Genomic DNA, 18,145 nt, shown 5'->3' with positions numbered 1-18,145 from the left:
AATTTTATAGTATCTTATTTAAAAAAATTAAATTATATCTATATCATCTATCTTCGTCGCAAAAGTTTAGAACTAAATTTTATAGTATCTTATTTAAAAATCTTTTTGAGATTATATCTATATCATCTATCTTCTGATCTAACGATTAAATTGAAGATGAGAGAATAAATATATATCATCAAAGAGAAAGAATCTTGTATAGGATCGAATCTTATAAATTTTATTTTACATCAGATCGGTTTGTCACTCGCCTCATTGTCGGTTTTGTTTCCTGGCATTGCATTTGTTTAGAGGAGACACACAAACGAAAGGGACATGGCCGTCTTTTCTTGATAAAGATCTCTACTTTCTTAGAAACAAACAAGATGAGAAGACATTAGGGGAAGACGTCCCCTCAGCGTTTGATAATGTTAGGTGTGATGCTTGAACCCGGGTGGGTTGGGTGAGATCTTCGCTCCCCAACCAATAGACCCACTAGAGCACCACTATCTTACAAACATATCTACCTTTTGATTTTACAAGCCGTGTTTTGGACAAGCATGAAATTAAAGAGGTCGTGAAACAAAAGAAGATATAGGGGCAAATGGTCGTGGTATATGCTTTTACTTATGGATCTTAATATCTTGGTAATAATAGAGAGAGAATAGTAAGTATGCATGTGTCACTCAGAGGGCAAGAGAGTAAGAGAAATTATTAAATCTAAATGCACGCCTCAACGACAAATAATACTGCAAGAATCATACATACTACATTTCTAAATGGATGATTAATTTTTTATTTGTTTTCTAGGATAAGATTTATTACCAGTGTAGTTGTTCCGTAAAAGGCAAAGCATATATGAGTTTTTTTTTTTGCCAAGTTTAATCGTGCTTAATAGCCAATCAATTGACACGTGTAGAGAAGACATGGTGGAAAAGTCTCTCTAGTACACCTCGGACCTTCAGCTATGTATGGTTTAGCTTCTGCTATTTTTTATTATTCAGAAGTAAAAGTTAAATTAAATAGTTTATTTTTAAAAATATTTTCTAAATAAAACCTAGTATTATTATTAAAAGCTAAAAGTGATCTGACGAAGCTTTTATAGCTTCTACCGAATACTACGTCTGTTTTCGGTTATTTATCCCCATTGATTTACTATAGCAATTTTGATCTTACATTTTTTATAAAAAATTTATAGATATATAAATATATTATTAGATTTGTTGTGAAATGTATTTCATTAGTATTGTATATTTATAAGTATTTGTAAATTTTTAAAAAAATATAAGGTCAAAATGCTACAGTAAATTAATGTCGACAAAGTAAACGGAAAACAAAGACAGGAATATTATATTACATATATTATACGTTTCATTTATATTAAAAACTAATTAAAATTAGATTTTTTAAAAGACTCTGGACAACCAACTATCCCCTGTTTGGATAGTTTTTTTTTTATTTTTTTCTTGAAAAAGTTAGAAGCTATCCAAACGGTTGACTTTTAGTCTCGGTTTTTGGCTGCCTGAGAAAGCAGCTGTGGCTGAAATAAAATAAAAGTTGAGAAGTAGATTTTGATTGGTTTTTTTGGCTTTTAAATATGTTAAGAAGCTAAAAATTTATTATAAAAACTGTTATTTCTTAGTTAAAGACATAGTCTATCTAAACGGATCCTTAGAGATATATTTATTTAAGCTTTTGCTTCTTAAAAATCAGAAACCCAAATAAATAGCTTGCTTTTTGTTGGCTTCTAGCTATGGTATTTTAAATTAAAAATAGTCTTTACTATTACAGAGTCATATAAGTCAAAAATAATTTTTTGTTAGCTTCTACCAGCAACAAGTTTATAGAGAAGCTACCGTTTATAGAAAACTAAACAAACAAGTTCTAATGTCTGCTTTTCTAGAAGCCTATTTCTAATACCAGTACATTCAGACTTATTCTAGCTTGTCAGTCTTTTTATTCTAGCTTGTTAGTCTCCTGTATTAGCAAAAACTATTTTTACCTTTCAGAAACAATAACCTTTGCCAATAAAAATAAACAGCTTGTTTTAACTTCTAACTTTTGAAAAATAGAAATCGTTAAAAACCCAAATAGACATGTCCTGAATCTCTTTTGGGCGCCGGTCGTAGAAACGGAAAAGGGCGATGTGTGTGTCTCAACTCTCACGGGCGGTTGTGCAGTCCACGGCTTCACGTTGGGTGCAACTCGCGTTGACTTTCTTGCACCCGCGTTTAGTCCGAAGGCGTTGCACTTGCAACGAGGTGTTGTTGCACACTCTATCAAGTGTTAGGCATAGGGTAGGATGGTGGGCCCAACCTGGTCGAGTTTTCCCTTGTAACAGTATGGCGACACTAAGGGTCCGTTTGGTTTAAGGGATGAGGTGGGATGGGATGGGGCGATCCCTGTTTTTGTGTTGTTTGGTTCAGGGGCAGCAGGGATGAGATGATCCCTCCTGAAGAATATTCTCTCAATATGCTGGATGAAGATATCCTTCAAAATATATGTGATGAAGCCATCCACCTTTGCTAATCATACACATTAGTAAAATAATTAATGATATTAGTATACTTGTATTACTTATTAGTACATATTACTACGAGATTAGAATTTGTAAGGGTTAATGTACTAATTATTGCTAATTAATGAGCTAATTAGAGTATGATTATGGTTAATTAGTATATTTTATTGTTAATTAGTAATGATTATGGCAAGAGTAACGTAAATACATGTTGGTGCATGTTGATTAGTGTATTATTAATAATTATTATTTAAAATTAAAAAATATAATTAGTTGATAATTCTCATCCTCATCCGTCTTCGTCCCTCCAACCAAACAAAAAAGAGAGTCATCCCATTCAACCAACCAAACAAAAAACAGGATCATCCCATCCCTAAAAACAGGAACGGCCCTATCCTATCCCACTTTGTCTCCCAACCAAACGGACGCTAAGGCTGTTTGTTGTATGCACGACTTGGCCTGTCCGTATTTGGTGAGTCAGGTTTATTTGAGTAGGATTGGATACATGTATTTCTATTTATTTGATTGATTGTATGTGATCAATCTGATTAAAAATAGATTATATTTGATTGTTCGTATGAGTATATGTTGTATATGATTGAAATGAAAAAGTAAAAATTAAAGATATTTATTTTACATAAATACATTTTATAGTATTTAATCTATTATATTAAATCTTAATCTAATTTAAACTATAATAATATATGTTAATATTAACTAATTATACGCTAATCATATCATTAGCTGACATCCCACCGATCTATCTTGACAAAAACACATTCAAAATCCGTTTCCACTAAGTTAGGTTCGCTCACCGATTTTACACGTATAAGGCTAGGCCTACTCCAGCGCACGGGCAACCAAACACGTCAGGGTTACACGCGTGAGGCCAGATTGGTGCTGAAGCAGGCAAACAAAAAGCCTCTAATAATAAGCTGTGATCAGAAGAAGAAGAAGAAAAACATGCGAGAACATATACCTTGGAAACAAGCTTAACATTTCCTCTCATTTTATAGGGGGTGGGGACAGCACACTAATCACGATTCACAAACTGAATCTGTATTTACAAATTTTTTAGCGCCGTGCGTGTCCATTTCTTAAACTGCACAGTGCAGTGGTGGTCAAATCAACTCAGCCAAAATAATCCAAATGATATTTTACTATACATCTAACAATATATATAAATTATATAATCAATATAAATAAATTACTGATAAAAGTTTTCTTCACCTATTGTTAATGCACCATCCAAACTACATGTTACACGCGGTACGACCCCATCAATCTGTGGAAACGAAAGTAGAGCAGTGATGCGTCGCAGCAGTAGTTGGTGGATATACGGTGCAAGGGTGGATAGCAAAGTATAGGATACCGTTATTTTTTTAAAATAATATATTATATGTAGTAATCATGTGACATCTCCTATCTTAATAGATAGGATATTCGAACCCTTAATAGACTAATTTAGGACACCGATTATTTTTATTATATATCCACCACTAGGTGCATCCGTTAACGCTTTTTAATAGATTTTTAATCAGTTCTGAGCATTTTTTGATGGAGTTTTTTTTATCGAATTATGGTGAAAACGGCCACACGTGTGGACCTAGGGGTGGTCAAACTTTTGCTCTGCTACGGCAGGGTAGGACGGGTGGATGCACACACGGAAACGCGTCACGGCCTAATCCTGGATAGATCGACATGCGCGGACCTGAGAGTGACCGTGGAAAAATTAAGATGCCGGGATGGGAAAGGTAGGATTCTAGATAAAGATGACATGGACTCAATCAAACTGGTCAACTCACAATCTATGAGTTAATGAATTATGCTTGTATCTATGATACCAATAGAATTTAGATAGAGTGGGAGGAGAATATTGTAGCTAGTTTAATCCATCACGGTTATATTTTTTTAGCCTTGGTTAATATATTCCTTTTTTCCTTGCAAAAAAAAAAAACTCCCAAGCCGACCGTATGTCAAAAGAAAATGTTTTGTTTCTCAGTGTACAGAACCAAACGTCGCAGGTAGCCTGCAAGGAAATAGCACTCTGTCACTTCACAATGTGTTATATATGTATAGTCTATCTCGATCATTCATCATTTTAACTGATATTTATATATCTGTTGATTAGATATCAACGTAAATGAATAGTACTAATAAGCACTTGTTGACTGGGCCGGTCCGGACGTGATCCAGCCGAGCAACAATTTCTGGCCGGCCCATAAAGAAAGCGGAGTGCCGGCCCAGCTCCCGTTTCCAACAGAACAGGCCCAGGGTCACGGGCCCAGAGAGTTGCGCGGCGCCACCTGTCAGCCCCTCGTCTCTAGCGCCGCGCGCACAAACGCAGCGGCCCCATCATCTCGGACGCAACGGCTGTTTCGGCAAGGAAACCGCGCCAACTTCCCTCTCCGCCTCGCCCCTTCGCCTCTCCTCCGCCGTCGCCGCGCACCTCATCACGGGGCGTGCGCCGGGGACCAACCGGACCTCCGCCTCCAGCCGTCGCAGGCGCCCTTCCGCCGCGCGATCGACGATCCCGAGGTACTCGTCCGAACCCTGTGGCCGCAATGCCGCATTCGGTCCGTCACGCTTAGCCCGGGTCCTCCTGCGGGATCGTGATGCCGCATGCAGCGCGCGAGCGGCAGCTGGATCCTGTGATTGCGCGTCGTCGATTTAATGTGCGGGGGGTGTGCAGGAACGACTGGGATTGTTTTTTCCCGGGTTGGAGATTTGTTGTCCGCTGGCCGGGATTTTTCCGTCCGATCTGGCCAGGTTCCAGCCATCCAAATTGAGAATTCGTTCCTCATTTTTTGATGCCGTAACTTCCGGGTTTGGTTAATTTGATGTGCATTTCAATTATGAAGGCCTTATCATTCCAAATGCAAGGATGATGTAATTAATTAGACTTTTTTTTAATTTCAGTTGACACATTTGCTAAGGATTGGACATCTGTTTTTTTAATAAAGAAATTTGTTTAGCCAACAATAGTGCTTTGGATTTGCAATTGCCGTGTTGCCTTGTAATGATAGGGACCTGAGAGAGTGGCGGCGTCGCAACGTACAACCGAACGATAGTAAGATGGCTAGTCTGATTGTCAGCATCATACTTGAGTCTGTTCGGTTATATACTTGGTAGCTGGTTTCTTCTGAGAAATCTGGTATTATCACAGTCAAATGCAACGAGATTATATTACCTTCTAAATGTCAGTGCATGATAATCCTGTTGATAAGAACATGACTGGATTTTCTCTTGTCGAGTTGCAGTTCTTTCATGGGTAAATGGTCAGGATTTCCAACTGGTAGAGGCTGGGGATGGAATTTTCTGCCCTTCTGACTTCGGCGGGGATAAACATCGGTGTCTGCGCGCTTTTCTTGTCCCTCTATTCAGTCCTGAGGAAGCAACCTCACAACTTCAGTGTCTACTTTGGAAGGCGGCTTGCTGAAGAGAAATTCCAGAAGCAGGACGATTACTTCTCATTTGAGAGGCTACTGCCTACTGCTGGTTGGATTGTAAAAGCATACTGGTGCACCGAAGAAGAGATTCGGCAAGTTGCTGGCTTGGACTCAGTTGTGTTCCTACGCCTCTTCATTTTCAGGTTTTTCGCATCGAAAATGATGTAGTCTTCTAAGGGTTTTTTTATCAATGAATTTTGTTCATGTTTTCAACTTCTATAATTATCATGTGGCATTGAGGGCACTAAGTGGAAATAAAAAATACTCGACCACGGGGAGAAAATATCCCCTGAATTTTGTCTGAAAAGAGAGGAGTACCAAAATCTTTAAGGAGGTACTCACACGACTTGCGAGCACCCAGGTTCGAGCCTGAGTGGGCGCACCAGGGTTTGAGCCTAGGTGGACGTTCTCTCAACTGGAGGCTCTACCAACCAAGCTATTGCTCGGTTTGCCACACTAATGGTATGTTTGGTTTCTTTGCGCACCCTTGCCCACTAGCCTTGCTTGGCAAGGCAAACCTCGCTTGAATAGGAGAGCCAATTTGGCTCTCTCTCAAAAGCAAGAAAATCCTTACCCGCCTTGCCCAAATTCAAACCAAACATGCTTGCTTGTTCTCTAGTCTTGCTAGGCAAGGCTAGCCAAAGGTGGGAAAAGGAACCAAACATACCCTAAGTAGAATATGTCAATAGTTCGAGCACATATGCCCATTGTGGTACATGTGTTTTTTTTGTTTCTGTTGACAACTTACAATACTATGTTACTTGTCTGCAGCATTCGTATCTTCTCGATCACTTCTCTTGTTTGTATACTTGGAGTGCTCCCCGTTAATTATCATGGGCAAGAAATGACTCACAAACATATTCCGGCAGAGTCACTGAACGTTTTTACTATTGCCAATGTCAAAGAAGGATCACGAATGTAAGATCTGCAACTTTGACATTTACGGGATAATGCACTGTTTATATATGAAAATTGATGTAACTGAGTCAAGAGTAAGGAAACAAGATACGTTAAGTTACAAACAGCAAACCTTACACTTCTCCCGAATTTGATTAGCAACTAAAGTTCAGTTACCAGTGCATTCTTTAGTCTTTGCATTGTAGTAGATTAATGATTTGTCTATCGCTATTTGTCGTAAGATATGAATATATGATACATTTCATCCAAGGCTATGTACCATTATCTGATGATATCTATGGTTCTTTTTGCAGGCTTTGGGTGCACTGTGTTTCTTTATATGTTATAACACTCTCGGCTTGTATTCTTCTTTACTATGTACGATCTTTCCACGATGCTATTGTTACTCATGGTTTATCTCAAAGTTTCTCCGAGTTCAAACAAACATTAGTGCAACTGATTTTAACTCATTATGTTACAGGAGTACAAGTATATTTCAAGGAAGAGATTAGCACATATTACTGGATCGCCACCAAATCCTGGCCATTTTTCTGTGCTTGTTCGTTCAATTCCGAAGTCAGACAACGAGCTGCTTGACGACACAATCAGAAATTTCTTTGTTAACTATCATGGCTCAAGTTACTTGTCACATCAAATGATCTATAGGAAAGGAATTTTTCAGAAATTTGTGGTAAGAATTCATTTCAGTGGCAGAAATTATGATGTTTTGCAAATATTATGGGAAATTGATATTTCTAACAAATCACGTAAAGTTTCTTCCCACTAGGAAAAAATCCTGTCTACACTTTAGAGTTAAGTTTTTCGAAAATCTCAGAGTTAAGTTTAATTCTTTGGTTTAATTTTAGTGTCCGGCATATGGAGAAAAACTATGTTGAACTTGCAATTGAAAATCAGGTTGATGTCAAATGGTTTCATCTCTGCACAAACTGTGTTGAGATTATTTGCTCAGGAATGTAAGTTTCTTTCTGCAGGATAATGCAGGGAGGGCTTGTAGGAAATTTGTAAGGGTAAAACTTTCTGTATTTGATCAGAATGGAAGGTCTAACTTGTCCAGATGTGGTCTTTGTGGAGTAAGAGCTTCCTCATTTCAGCTTTACCGTAATAAGTTCATTGAAGCCAAGAAGTCAGACCTCAGTAATCCACAAGTAGTTGAAGCTCAAAAGGTCTTCATCCCCACTGTCATTTGATATTACGAAATTGCATCTTCTTACCAGCGCATTACGTGATCTGATTATTTTCTCTATATTCCATATAGGAAAGTATCATAACTCTGCTTTCTGTGCATCAGCATAAATGTTGTTATATTATTGAACAGGAATGTCCAGGTGCTATAGTATTTTTCAAGACTCGGTATGCAGCAATTGTGGCTTCACGGGTGCTTCAATCTTCAAACCCTATGTTATGGGTAACTGATTTGGCTCCTGAGCCACGTGATGTATATTGGTCAAATCTCTGGATCCCCTACAGACAAATCTGGCTACGGAAAATAGCAACACTTGCAGCTAGTGTTGTTTTCATGTTTGTGTTCATTATCCCAGTCGCATTTGTTCAAAGCATGATGCAACTGGAGCAGCTTCAGAAAATTTTTCCAAGCCTCAAAGGCGTACTAAAGAAGTAAGTGCAGAAAGGAACATTAGTTCACCTGTTCTAATTTGAAGTTTAAAGTGACTGAAATCCTGCCTGATTTTCTTGTTTAGGTCCTTTTTTGCCAGGGTTATAACGGGGTACCTCCCTAGTGTTGTTTTGTTGCTGTCCTTGTACACTGTCCCTCCATTGATGATGCTCTTCTCTTCAATTGAAGGAACGATTTCTCGCAGTGGCAGGAAAAAAAGTGCATGCTGCAAAATTTTGTTCTTTACCATCTGGAATGTCTTCTTTGTTAATGTCCTATCAGGATCCGTACTTAATCAGCTGAATGTCTTCACCAGACCAAAGGATATGCCATCTATGCTAGCTGAACTTGTACCAAAGCAGGTAATGATGCTTACAGCTAAATTGCTTTTTCGTTTTACGTTTATCCTATAGCTTGAAATCACTCTGGTAAGTTCTTTTGCTCATGTTAGTGCAGAATTGTCCCTTTAACGGATTATTTTCTAATCGCAGGCTACATTTTTCATCACGTATGTCCTAACATCAGGCTGGGCAAGTTTGTGCTCGGAGATACTGCAAGTGTACAACTTAGTATATAACTTCTTCAGCAAATGTATATTTTGCTGCCAGAACGATCCGGAATATGTCTACTCTTTTCCATACCATACTGAAGTCCCAAAAGTTCTCCTGTTCAACCTGCTTGGCTTCACATTTTCGATAATGGCACCTCTCATACTGCCCTTTTTGCTCGTGTACTTCTGCCTCGGCTACCTGGTGTATCGGAATCAGGTGAGCACATTGGCATCTTTCTCTCTGTTTTTATGGATTGTTTGCTTGATACATAAGCTGTAGATTGTTATGTTATAGTCAACTCTGTTGTTTCCTTATCTGCAGATCCTAAACGTGTACTACCCAAAGTACGAAATGGGAGGGAAACTATGGCCGATCATGCACAACACCTTGGTGTTTGCCCTAGTTTTGACACAGATCATAGCTCTCGGTTGCTTCACAATAAAGCACTCCCCGGTGGCTACAGGGTTCACCATCCTGCTCCTCGTCGGCACGGTCCTCTTCAACGAGTACTGCAGGCACCGTTTCTCCCGCATTTTCGACGCTTACTCTGCTCAGGTTACTACATACATGACAAGATCAGATCATCCTTTTCCTATGCTCTCCTGAACATTGTTCATTCTTTTCTTTCTCTTTTCGTTTCCTTTTCTTGAAATGTGAACGCTATATGCATGTTTTGTTTGGTGCAGGACCTGATAGAGCTGGACAGGGACGACGAGCAGTCCGGGAGGATGCAGGAGATCCACCAGCACCTCCTGGACGCCTACAGCCAGTCCCCGCCGAGCGACGGCTCACCCGGGTCTGCCAGCATCAGCCAGGCCCCGATCGAGCTGATCCTGGAGGACCCGGCGCAGGAGGCGTCCAACTCGAGCCAGGAGCTCTGCGACACCGTGCAGGAGGTGTCCGACTCGATCCAGGAACACATTGTTGAAGACAAGCCGCACAGCGTGTAGGTCGGTGTGCTTGTTTAGGCCAAGTAGCAGCTGACTGAGCTAGCCGGGGATGGCTGCTTCGGTGGTGTACGTAGATACTACTAGGGGAGCTAACTGTGAAGATCAGAAATGACTCCCGTTTTCCCGTGTCTCGGATATACGTGACGTTACCTGACACGTTTGTGGCGTATGTAACGGACTCAAGATAAACTGTTTACACTTGAGATACGCGCTGCAGTGATTACTGATTACTCTCCAGGTTTCTTACGTAAGACAGCTGTTTCGTAGTTCATCTTGGCATACTTCACCCGATTCCCTTCAACCTAAACACAGCGTAAATGAAATAGCACGGCACAATTTTGCCGCGGCGCACAGCGAAATCTTCCGGCGACTGCTGCGCCCAGCGAGTCACCGTGCCGGCCGCTGCCCCGGGGACTCGCGGTCCAGCAATCCGCACGATCGCAGGCGCGGAACCCTCCGCTCCCGCCCATCGCAACGACTTCGGCGCTGCACAGCGCGCCCGTGCGTTGTACCAATTCCACAACCGCACCGCGGCCTCGCGCATGGGTGCGGCAGAAGGGAAAATTACGCTAGGCACATATGATATGATTTATTTACGTTAAAATTCGTGTTAAAGTATTATAAAATATATGAGAGAATTAATAGATAGGAGAATATCAGGTGAGAGATATGGACGGCTGAGATAGCTCGTATATCCATAGCCTTTATGGAGTTGCCATTCCTAGATGCGGCACCGTGGGGCACCACAGCTCTGCACGAACCACTGCACGGAGGCGGCGGAACGGAGAAGACAGTAACATCCCAAATTTTTAGAAATTTTTGAAATAAAAAAAAATCTTTTGCAAAAGGATCAATTTCAAAACCTTTCCTCTGTACCGTCTAGCTACCTGCCACCTGCCTAACCACATGCCAATCGTCTAACCCTCTGGTACCACTGTGCCACCTCCGCCTCTGCTGCCATGTCCCCCTCTCATCTCTTCGAAGTCACCGTGCACAGAAGCCAGCAATGAGCGCACAACATGCGCGCGGACCAAGTAGCGTATGACAAATAGCAAGTCACCGCTGCCCTCTCTCTCCCGCTCCCTGTGTGCTCGAACACGTGGTCATTGGCCCAGTTGACGCCGGCCCTGCCACAGAGCCAAAGCCGCACGCCATGGCCTGGCGTCCGCCATGCTTGTCGGTCGCTGCCGTGACTATCTCCCCCTGCCTATAAAAGGACCCGCTTGAGCTCTCGCCACACTCCACCGGAGCCAATTCGAACTGGAGGTGCTTCTCTCCTTCCCTCTCTCACTGTCCTTTTCCCCTCCATCAACGACGCTCGTCGTCGAACCACCTCCAGAAGCCACCGCTGGCCAATTGGGTATGCGGAGAGCTCCACCCGACCGCCCTATACCTCCCTCACCCCTCTGCCTAGCCTCTCCCTCTCTATTCCGTGCCCTCGTCGGCCCCCCTCTCTATTCCAAGCCGAGTGCGGAAATCGTTTCCCCGCACCCCATACACGCTCCCAACATCCCAAAACCCGACACAAACCGTATCTCCGTGTGTTTCCCCTATAGACCGTCATTGCTCCAATTCTGGCGAGCGATTGGCTCTGATCCGACCGCCGTTCGTCGTCGAGATACCCACCCCCCTGACTCCACCATGCTGTGTTGGTCCCTTGGACCAGCTCTCGGACCAATCTGAGGCCAGGAGCGGCAGCGGCGAGCTTTCCGGCGAGCTCTCGCCATGGACCCCTTGGTGCCACTATCCTAGCGCCGCCCCAACGAACTCTCACCCGCTTTCGACACATGTCCACCACATCGATCGCCACCTTAGCGACCCAACCCCTGTTAGCCCAGTCAGCACCCACGTCAGCGTGTCCACGCCCCCGATCCACCATGGACCACATGCTAGAGTTCAGTCGGTCCACAAGATCCATGAACCCAATCTACAATACAGTAGCATTTTTCTTTTTCCTAAAAATCCTTTTCCAAATAATATTCTAGGGAATATTCTTTCCTCTTCTTTTTCTCGAACTGATTTTGCAGACTAACTTCCAAAGCTCATATCTCCTCCATTTTAACTCTCATTTAGATGATTCTTCCACCGATATTCATCTAAATTCAAGTCCTATCTATTTATATCAATTTCATAATTATTTCAATTTTATTTGTATTTGTCTGTATTTATTTGTGTGTTTATGTTGCTTGTGTGCTACGCTTTTAGAGATTGGAGAGTTCAAGGAGGAGGAAGAGTCAGGAACGTAAGACTTCGAGCAGGACCACCTCGAGGACTTTAACGAAGGCAAGTCTCAATCCGTTGCCCCGTTGATTATTTTGAACCCATATTTTATCACCACAACCCATAGCAGCCATTTTCCCACTAGATAATTGCATAAAATATTATTTATCAGCATAATTTGAAATGTTGAGCTAGTTATGACCTGTTTAGAATAGCCAGCCCGATTACTGTTGACTTGAAATATAACCTTGGTAACCCTATGACAGTGGTCTCGGTAACTTTTATTATGCTAGACAAACACCTTGTTACTAGTATACTTAGGATTGTGCATCTTATAGTTACTTCATGCTTAATTTTAATTAGTTTTGAGAAATGTGTGAAAACAGTGAATTGGTGTTGTGTGTGAGTTATTAGGATGGGAGTGCTTATCCGATAATGTTAATAAGAGATAACCTATTAGAGCTCGGGTAAATCAGGATTTCCATCGGGAATTCCTTGGGAGTTTAAGTGCTCGATTAAAGATCGAGTTGGTGTGACATTCTATATAGTCTTCATCATACAACCACTCGACCCTGTATGTGGTAGGACTTAGTCTAAACCCTACCATCTAGTCTATTGGTCGTGCGGAGGCAGGAGCGTAACGAGAGACTATGGAGCAGGTGCAATTAGGTGTGTGCTTGTCGACTCGGTTAGAGGCCTAGTAAAGTTCAGGAACCCCTGGTTATCTCTCATATGCGGCTAATGAGATGATGTTGTAGTGGGTAATGCTTTGTTGAGTCGCACCGCTACGACGGTGGTATGTTGCCAAACTCAATTTATAGGTAAAATGTACCACTCTGCAGAGGTAAAAACTATTCAAATAGTCGTGTCCACGATCATGGACGAACTATGGTTCGATCACAATAACTAGTATGGGTTGTGTGCATTTTTCTTGGAATGAGGGTGGGCAAGGTGTGCCTGTTTTTGGGGGAAATAGGTCCAACAGTTTGCTATGAGTTGTTATGGACGAAGTGTCTGACAACATTAAAACCGAAGCTCTGATGACTTTCCACAACAGGCAAACCCCCTATAATATTGATGATATGATATTTTCACAAAACCCGTCTTATAAAAATAAACCTTTGTATGTGTAAGTTTGGTTTTTTTGTAAAAAATAAATATATTGTCTCACCCTTGTCATTACTGTATATATATAATTATAGCCTTTATGTAGGGCAAGAGTTAAGACTTGTTGAGTTTGTTTATACTTACAGTTTTGAGTAATGTTTTTTGAGAATCAGAAAATCACTCCTTTAATTGATGATTACACACATATATACATGTTCAAGGGACAAGTACATGTCTATTCGGGTGGCAGTTCCACCTGAATGGGTGTCCCATTTGTAACTGCTAATGACTTAATTGATCACATGTTTAACCCAAAAGGGTGTCTGTTCATAACACTCCCCCTTGATCAATTATCTTGTATGTAAACCTTTTGTTGAAAACTCCTCTAAAAACCCTGTGGAAAAAATATGAGGAGAAATAATATGTTATATGTTGATATACCATTAAAACTCTTTTAAACCCAATGAAAAAATATAAGGAGAAAATGATATAGTATATATCAGTTATTGCCTCATTGTAAGGTCATATGAGAAAACTCATTGGTGAGCTTAGAGAGCAATAACTATGATCTTTGGATCATATTTAAAACCTCCGAAAACCATTTGGGAAAATGGGAGGAACAAAGTAGATATTGCCTCATTAAAAACCTTATATGAGAAACTGTATAGGAAAAACTTATAAAGGAAAAGAGTGCAATATAATAGAACATGTTATTTATTCAGGGATCAACTCCCCTGAACCTTGCAAATCTCGCAGTCATTGCGTACCAATTCCATTAATATATTTTTGGAATGTAGAAGTCGGTAAGGACTTGATGAACAAATTAGCGAGATTATCAAATAATTTTACTTGCAAGATTTCTATTTCCCCATTATTTTGTAATTCATGAGAATAGAACATTTTAGGGGCAATATGTTTAGTTATATTGCTCTTTATGTAACCTGTTTGCATTTGAGCAATGCCTACAGAATTATCTTCATAGATAATTATTGGTGATTGAATAGAACCAATACCATATGATTGTTATATGTGGTTTATCATTCTACGTAGCCCTACGCATTCACGTGATGCTTCATATAATGCAATTATTTCAGAATGATTAGTGGATGTAGCCACTAGAGTCTATTTTTAAGACTTCCATGAAATGACTGTTCCACCATTTAAGAACACAAAGCCTGTTTGCGACCTGGCATTATGGGGATCTGATAAGTAACCAGCGTCAGTGTATCCAATCATATTCATATCTTGATTTGTTTGAAAGAAAAGACCAAGATCTATAGTACCTTGGAGATATTGTAAGATATTCTTAACTCATATCCAATGACATTTAGTTGGAGTAGCGTTATGCCTAGCTAGTAAGTTTACTGCAAATACGATATCAGCTCTGGTTCAATTTGCAAGATATATAAGCGCTCCAATGGCACTAAGATAAGGAACCTCGGGTCCCAGTATCTCTTCTCCTTCCTCCCATGGTCTAAATAGATCTTTCTCAATATCAAGAAATCGAACAACCATGGGAGTCTTGGAAGGGTATGATTTTTCCATATTGAATTTCTCCAATATTTTCTGAGTATATGCGGCTTGGTGTAGTAGAATACCTGAAGGATGATGCTCGAGTTGTATTCCTAAGCAAAATTTGGTTTTACCCAAATCCTTCATTTCAAATTCCGTCTTTAGATGATTGCGTGCTTCATCTATATCTTCTGTATTTCTGATGATATTGAGATCATCAATATACACAGAGATAATACAAAATTCTGTTGAGGATTTCTTTATGAAGACACATGGGCAATCATCATTGTTGGAATATCACTTTTGTAAAAGGAATTCTTTTAGTCGGTTATACCACATTCTTCCCGACTGTTTTAAACCATATAATAATTTTTTAAGTTTTACACAGTACATGTTGCGGTTTGCGTTTGGATTCAGAATGTTAAGTCCTTCGGGGACTTTCATGCGGTCACTACATCCATCAATTGCATAGATAGATTATTTTGAATTGCCAATCAAATTAGATATCGGAACGTGATTCCATTCATTACTGGAGAATAAGTCTCATTGAAATCAATGCTGGGTCTCTGTGTGAACCCTTGTGCTACAAGCCTCGCTTTATATCTCACCACCTCGTTGTTTTCATTCCGTTTGCGGACAAAAACCCACTTGTATCCCACAGGAAAAATATTACGAGGAGTAGGTATTACTGATGTGAATACCTTTCTTTTGGAGAGCGAGTGTAATTCAGCCTGGATTGCATCCTTCCATTATTTCCAGTCCGAGCGCTTGCGGCACTCTGCCATGGTTTTTGGATCTAGATCATTAAGAAGGTCATTTGCAATCTTTGAGGAGAAGTATGTGTCGACAATTGTAGTCTTTCTGTCAAATGATTCTCCAGAATCAATATAGTTGATGGAAATTTCATCTACCCTTTCTGACTCACCGTGATTTCCCATTTCGATTGAGTTTGGGTGTTCCGATGTCCCAGCATCAGTATTTGTGTGTACAGTTGAGCTGAGATGTGGATGTTGAGCATCCATTGGATGTATAGTATCCTTAGGCCTTGGGTGTCTTTCAACTTGACGTTGATTTGCATTTACTGTTTTGGAAGAAGGATTCCTCTGTTTTCGCGGTAGCTTGTAAGAAGCTTTATCCTTTATGTCCGTACTTCTCCCCCACTTATTTTGATTTCGGAGTTGAGTGGTTTTATTTGGTACATCCACTCTTTCCAGCACATTCATAGCAGGAATATATGATTTAGTGACATCTTTATTGTCAGTAAATGCATTTGGCAGGTTATTTGCAATATTTTACAAATTTATAATTCTTTGAACTTGGAGTTCAGATTCTTGAGTACGTGGATCTGAGGAGGAAATATCTATGGCATTCCAATTGATTTCCTGACATTCTTTCTAGTACTTGAAATCTCCCCCTAATGCCGGGAAATATTCCTTATCAAATATACAGTTAGCGTACTGGGCTGTAAGAAGGTTCCCTGTTAGGGGCTCGAGGTATTTTATGATCAACGGAGAGTTATACCCCACATAGATCCCTAATTTCCTGTGTGGGCCCATTAATGTACGCTGCAGTGGTGAGATTGGTACGTATACATCGCAATCGAACTTTTGCAAATGGGAAATGCTTGGAGGATTTCCACGTACTAACTGCAGTGGGGAAGCAGTGTGATATGCAGTTGGTCGCAATTGAATTAAGTCAGTAGCGTGTAAGACTGCGTGACCCTAACATGAAGTTGGTAGGTTGCAATTATGTAATAATGGTCTTGCAATGAGCTTGATTCTCTTGATGAGAGATTCGGCCAAACCATTTTGAGTATGGACGTAAGGTAGTGAATGCTGGATTTGAATTCCTAGGGCCATACAATAATCATTGAAGGCACATGAGGTAAATTCAGCCGCATTGTCCATTCGAATGGATTGTATCCTATGTTCAGGATAATGTGCTTGTAATTTAATAATTTGAGCAATTATTTTGGAAAAAGCATAGTTTCGTGTGGACAATAGACACACATGTGACCATCGTGTAGATGCGTCAATGAGAACCATGAAGTACCTGAATGGTCCAGTTAATGGTTGGATAAGACCACATATATCGCCTTGAATGCGTTCAAGGAGTTTGAGTGGTTCAGCTCTGATTTTGAGATAAGAGGGTCTTAAAATTAATTTCCCTGTGGCACATACGGTGCATACAAAATTCGAAGATTGTGGGAATTTGGCAGTATTTATGCCATGACCAATTGAACTGCAGATAATTTTTCGCATCATTGACACCGGGATTGTGGTAATGTTTTTTGAGAATCAGAAAATCACTCCTTTGATTGATGATTACACACATATATACATGTTTAAGGGACAAGTACATATCCATTTGGATGGCAGTTCCACCCGAATGGGTGTCCCATTTGTAACTGCTAATGACTTAATTGATCACATGTTTAACCCAAAAGGGTGTCGGTTCATAACACTTACCTTTGCTCATGATTCTAGAGAAAGATCCGGATTTCACCAACGCCAACGATGAGACTAACGAATAGTTTTAGTCGTGTTCGCACCCGAGTTGCCTGTAAAATAACATGTTCACCATGCTAGCCCTGCTATGTTCTCTGGTGTCATGAATGGTATTTTTTTGCCGATCTTAGCATAATCTTTTATGTATTACTAGCTCGATAAAATTACTTCACTACCGCTTTGTTGTATGATTGTGATATCACATGTTATAAAGACTAGTAAAAATAAAGTTATAGACAACGAAGATGACCCATAACGGGTGGTATCCAATGTTTAGCTTACCGACCGGGTTACCGACCTCCGGCGGTAACTGAAATTTCGTGGTTACCGCGGTAACTGGTCGAAATTTCAAAAAAAATCGGACAAAATTTATTTGGGAAAATTCGAAATTTGGGGGAAAAACCGCGATTTTAGCCGCTCGGTAACCGGTCCAATTCCAGCGATTTTTGCGATTTATCGAGCGGTTTTCTCGAATTATCCGTATTGTCGGTAACCGCTCGATTTTATCGGTAACCGCTCGGTTTTCTCGATTTATCGAGCGGTTTTCTCAATTTTTAGTGAAGTTCCAAAAAAACCCAAAAATTATCTCAAACTTGTAAAATCAATAACTAATTCATGTGAGCTTCAAATAAAGTGAAACAAATTTTGTTGGTTTTCTTGAACTATGATCTACATGATAAAAGTATTTATACTCATAAAAAAGTTCAAAATTTTCTGTGAGAAAATATATTTGTTAAACCAAGTTAAATGCATAGTTTACTCTTTGCTAATCCAAAAATCATGAAACTAATTTTGTTAGTTTTCTTATATAATCTTATGTCT

General features: G+C 40.2%; 1 protein-coding gene across 1 annotated transcript; it reads left to right on the top strand.

Moving 5' to 3' along the window:
- Positions 1-5,740: 5,740 nt before the first annotated feature.
- Positions 5,741-10,149, top strand: LOC133911225 (CSC1-like protein RXW8). The gene is made up of 10 exons (XM_062353432.1): positions 5,741-6,089; positions 6,718-6,864; positions 7,158-7,221; positions 7,325-7,534; positions 7,836-8,027; positions 8,180-8,478; positions 8,562-8,838; positions 8,968-9,243; positions 9,349-9,582; positions 9,714-10,149. The coding sequence occupies exons 1-10, from the start codon at positions 5,806-5,808 to the stop codon at positions 9,975-9,977; spliced, it is 2,247 nt and encodes a 748-aa protein (XP_062209416.1). The 5' UTR covers positions 5,741-5,805; the 3' UTR covers positions 9,978-10,149.
- The last annotated feature ends 7,996 nt before the right edge of the window (positions 10,150-18,145 follow it).

The sequence above is a fragment of the Phragmites australis genome, chromosome 3 (assembly GCF_958298935.1).
Source record: "Phragmites australis chromosome 3, lpPhrAust1.1, whole genome shotgun sequence".
NCBI classification, from domain to species: domain Eukaryota; kingdom Viridiplantae; phylum Streptophyta; class Magnoliopsida; order Poales; family Poaceae; genus Phragmites; species Phragmites australis.
This window is presented reverse-complemented; position numbering and strand designations above follow the sequence as displayed.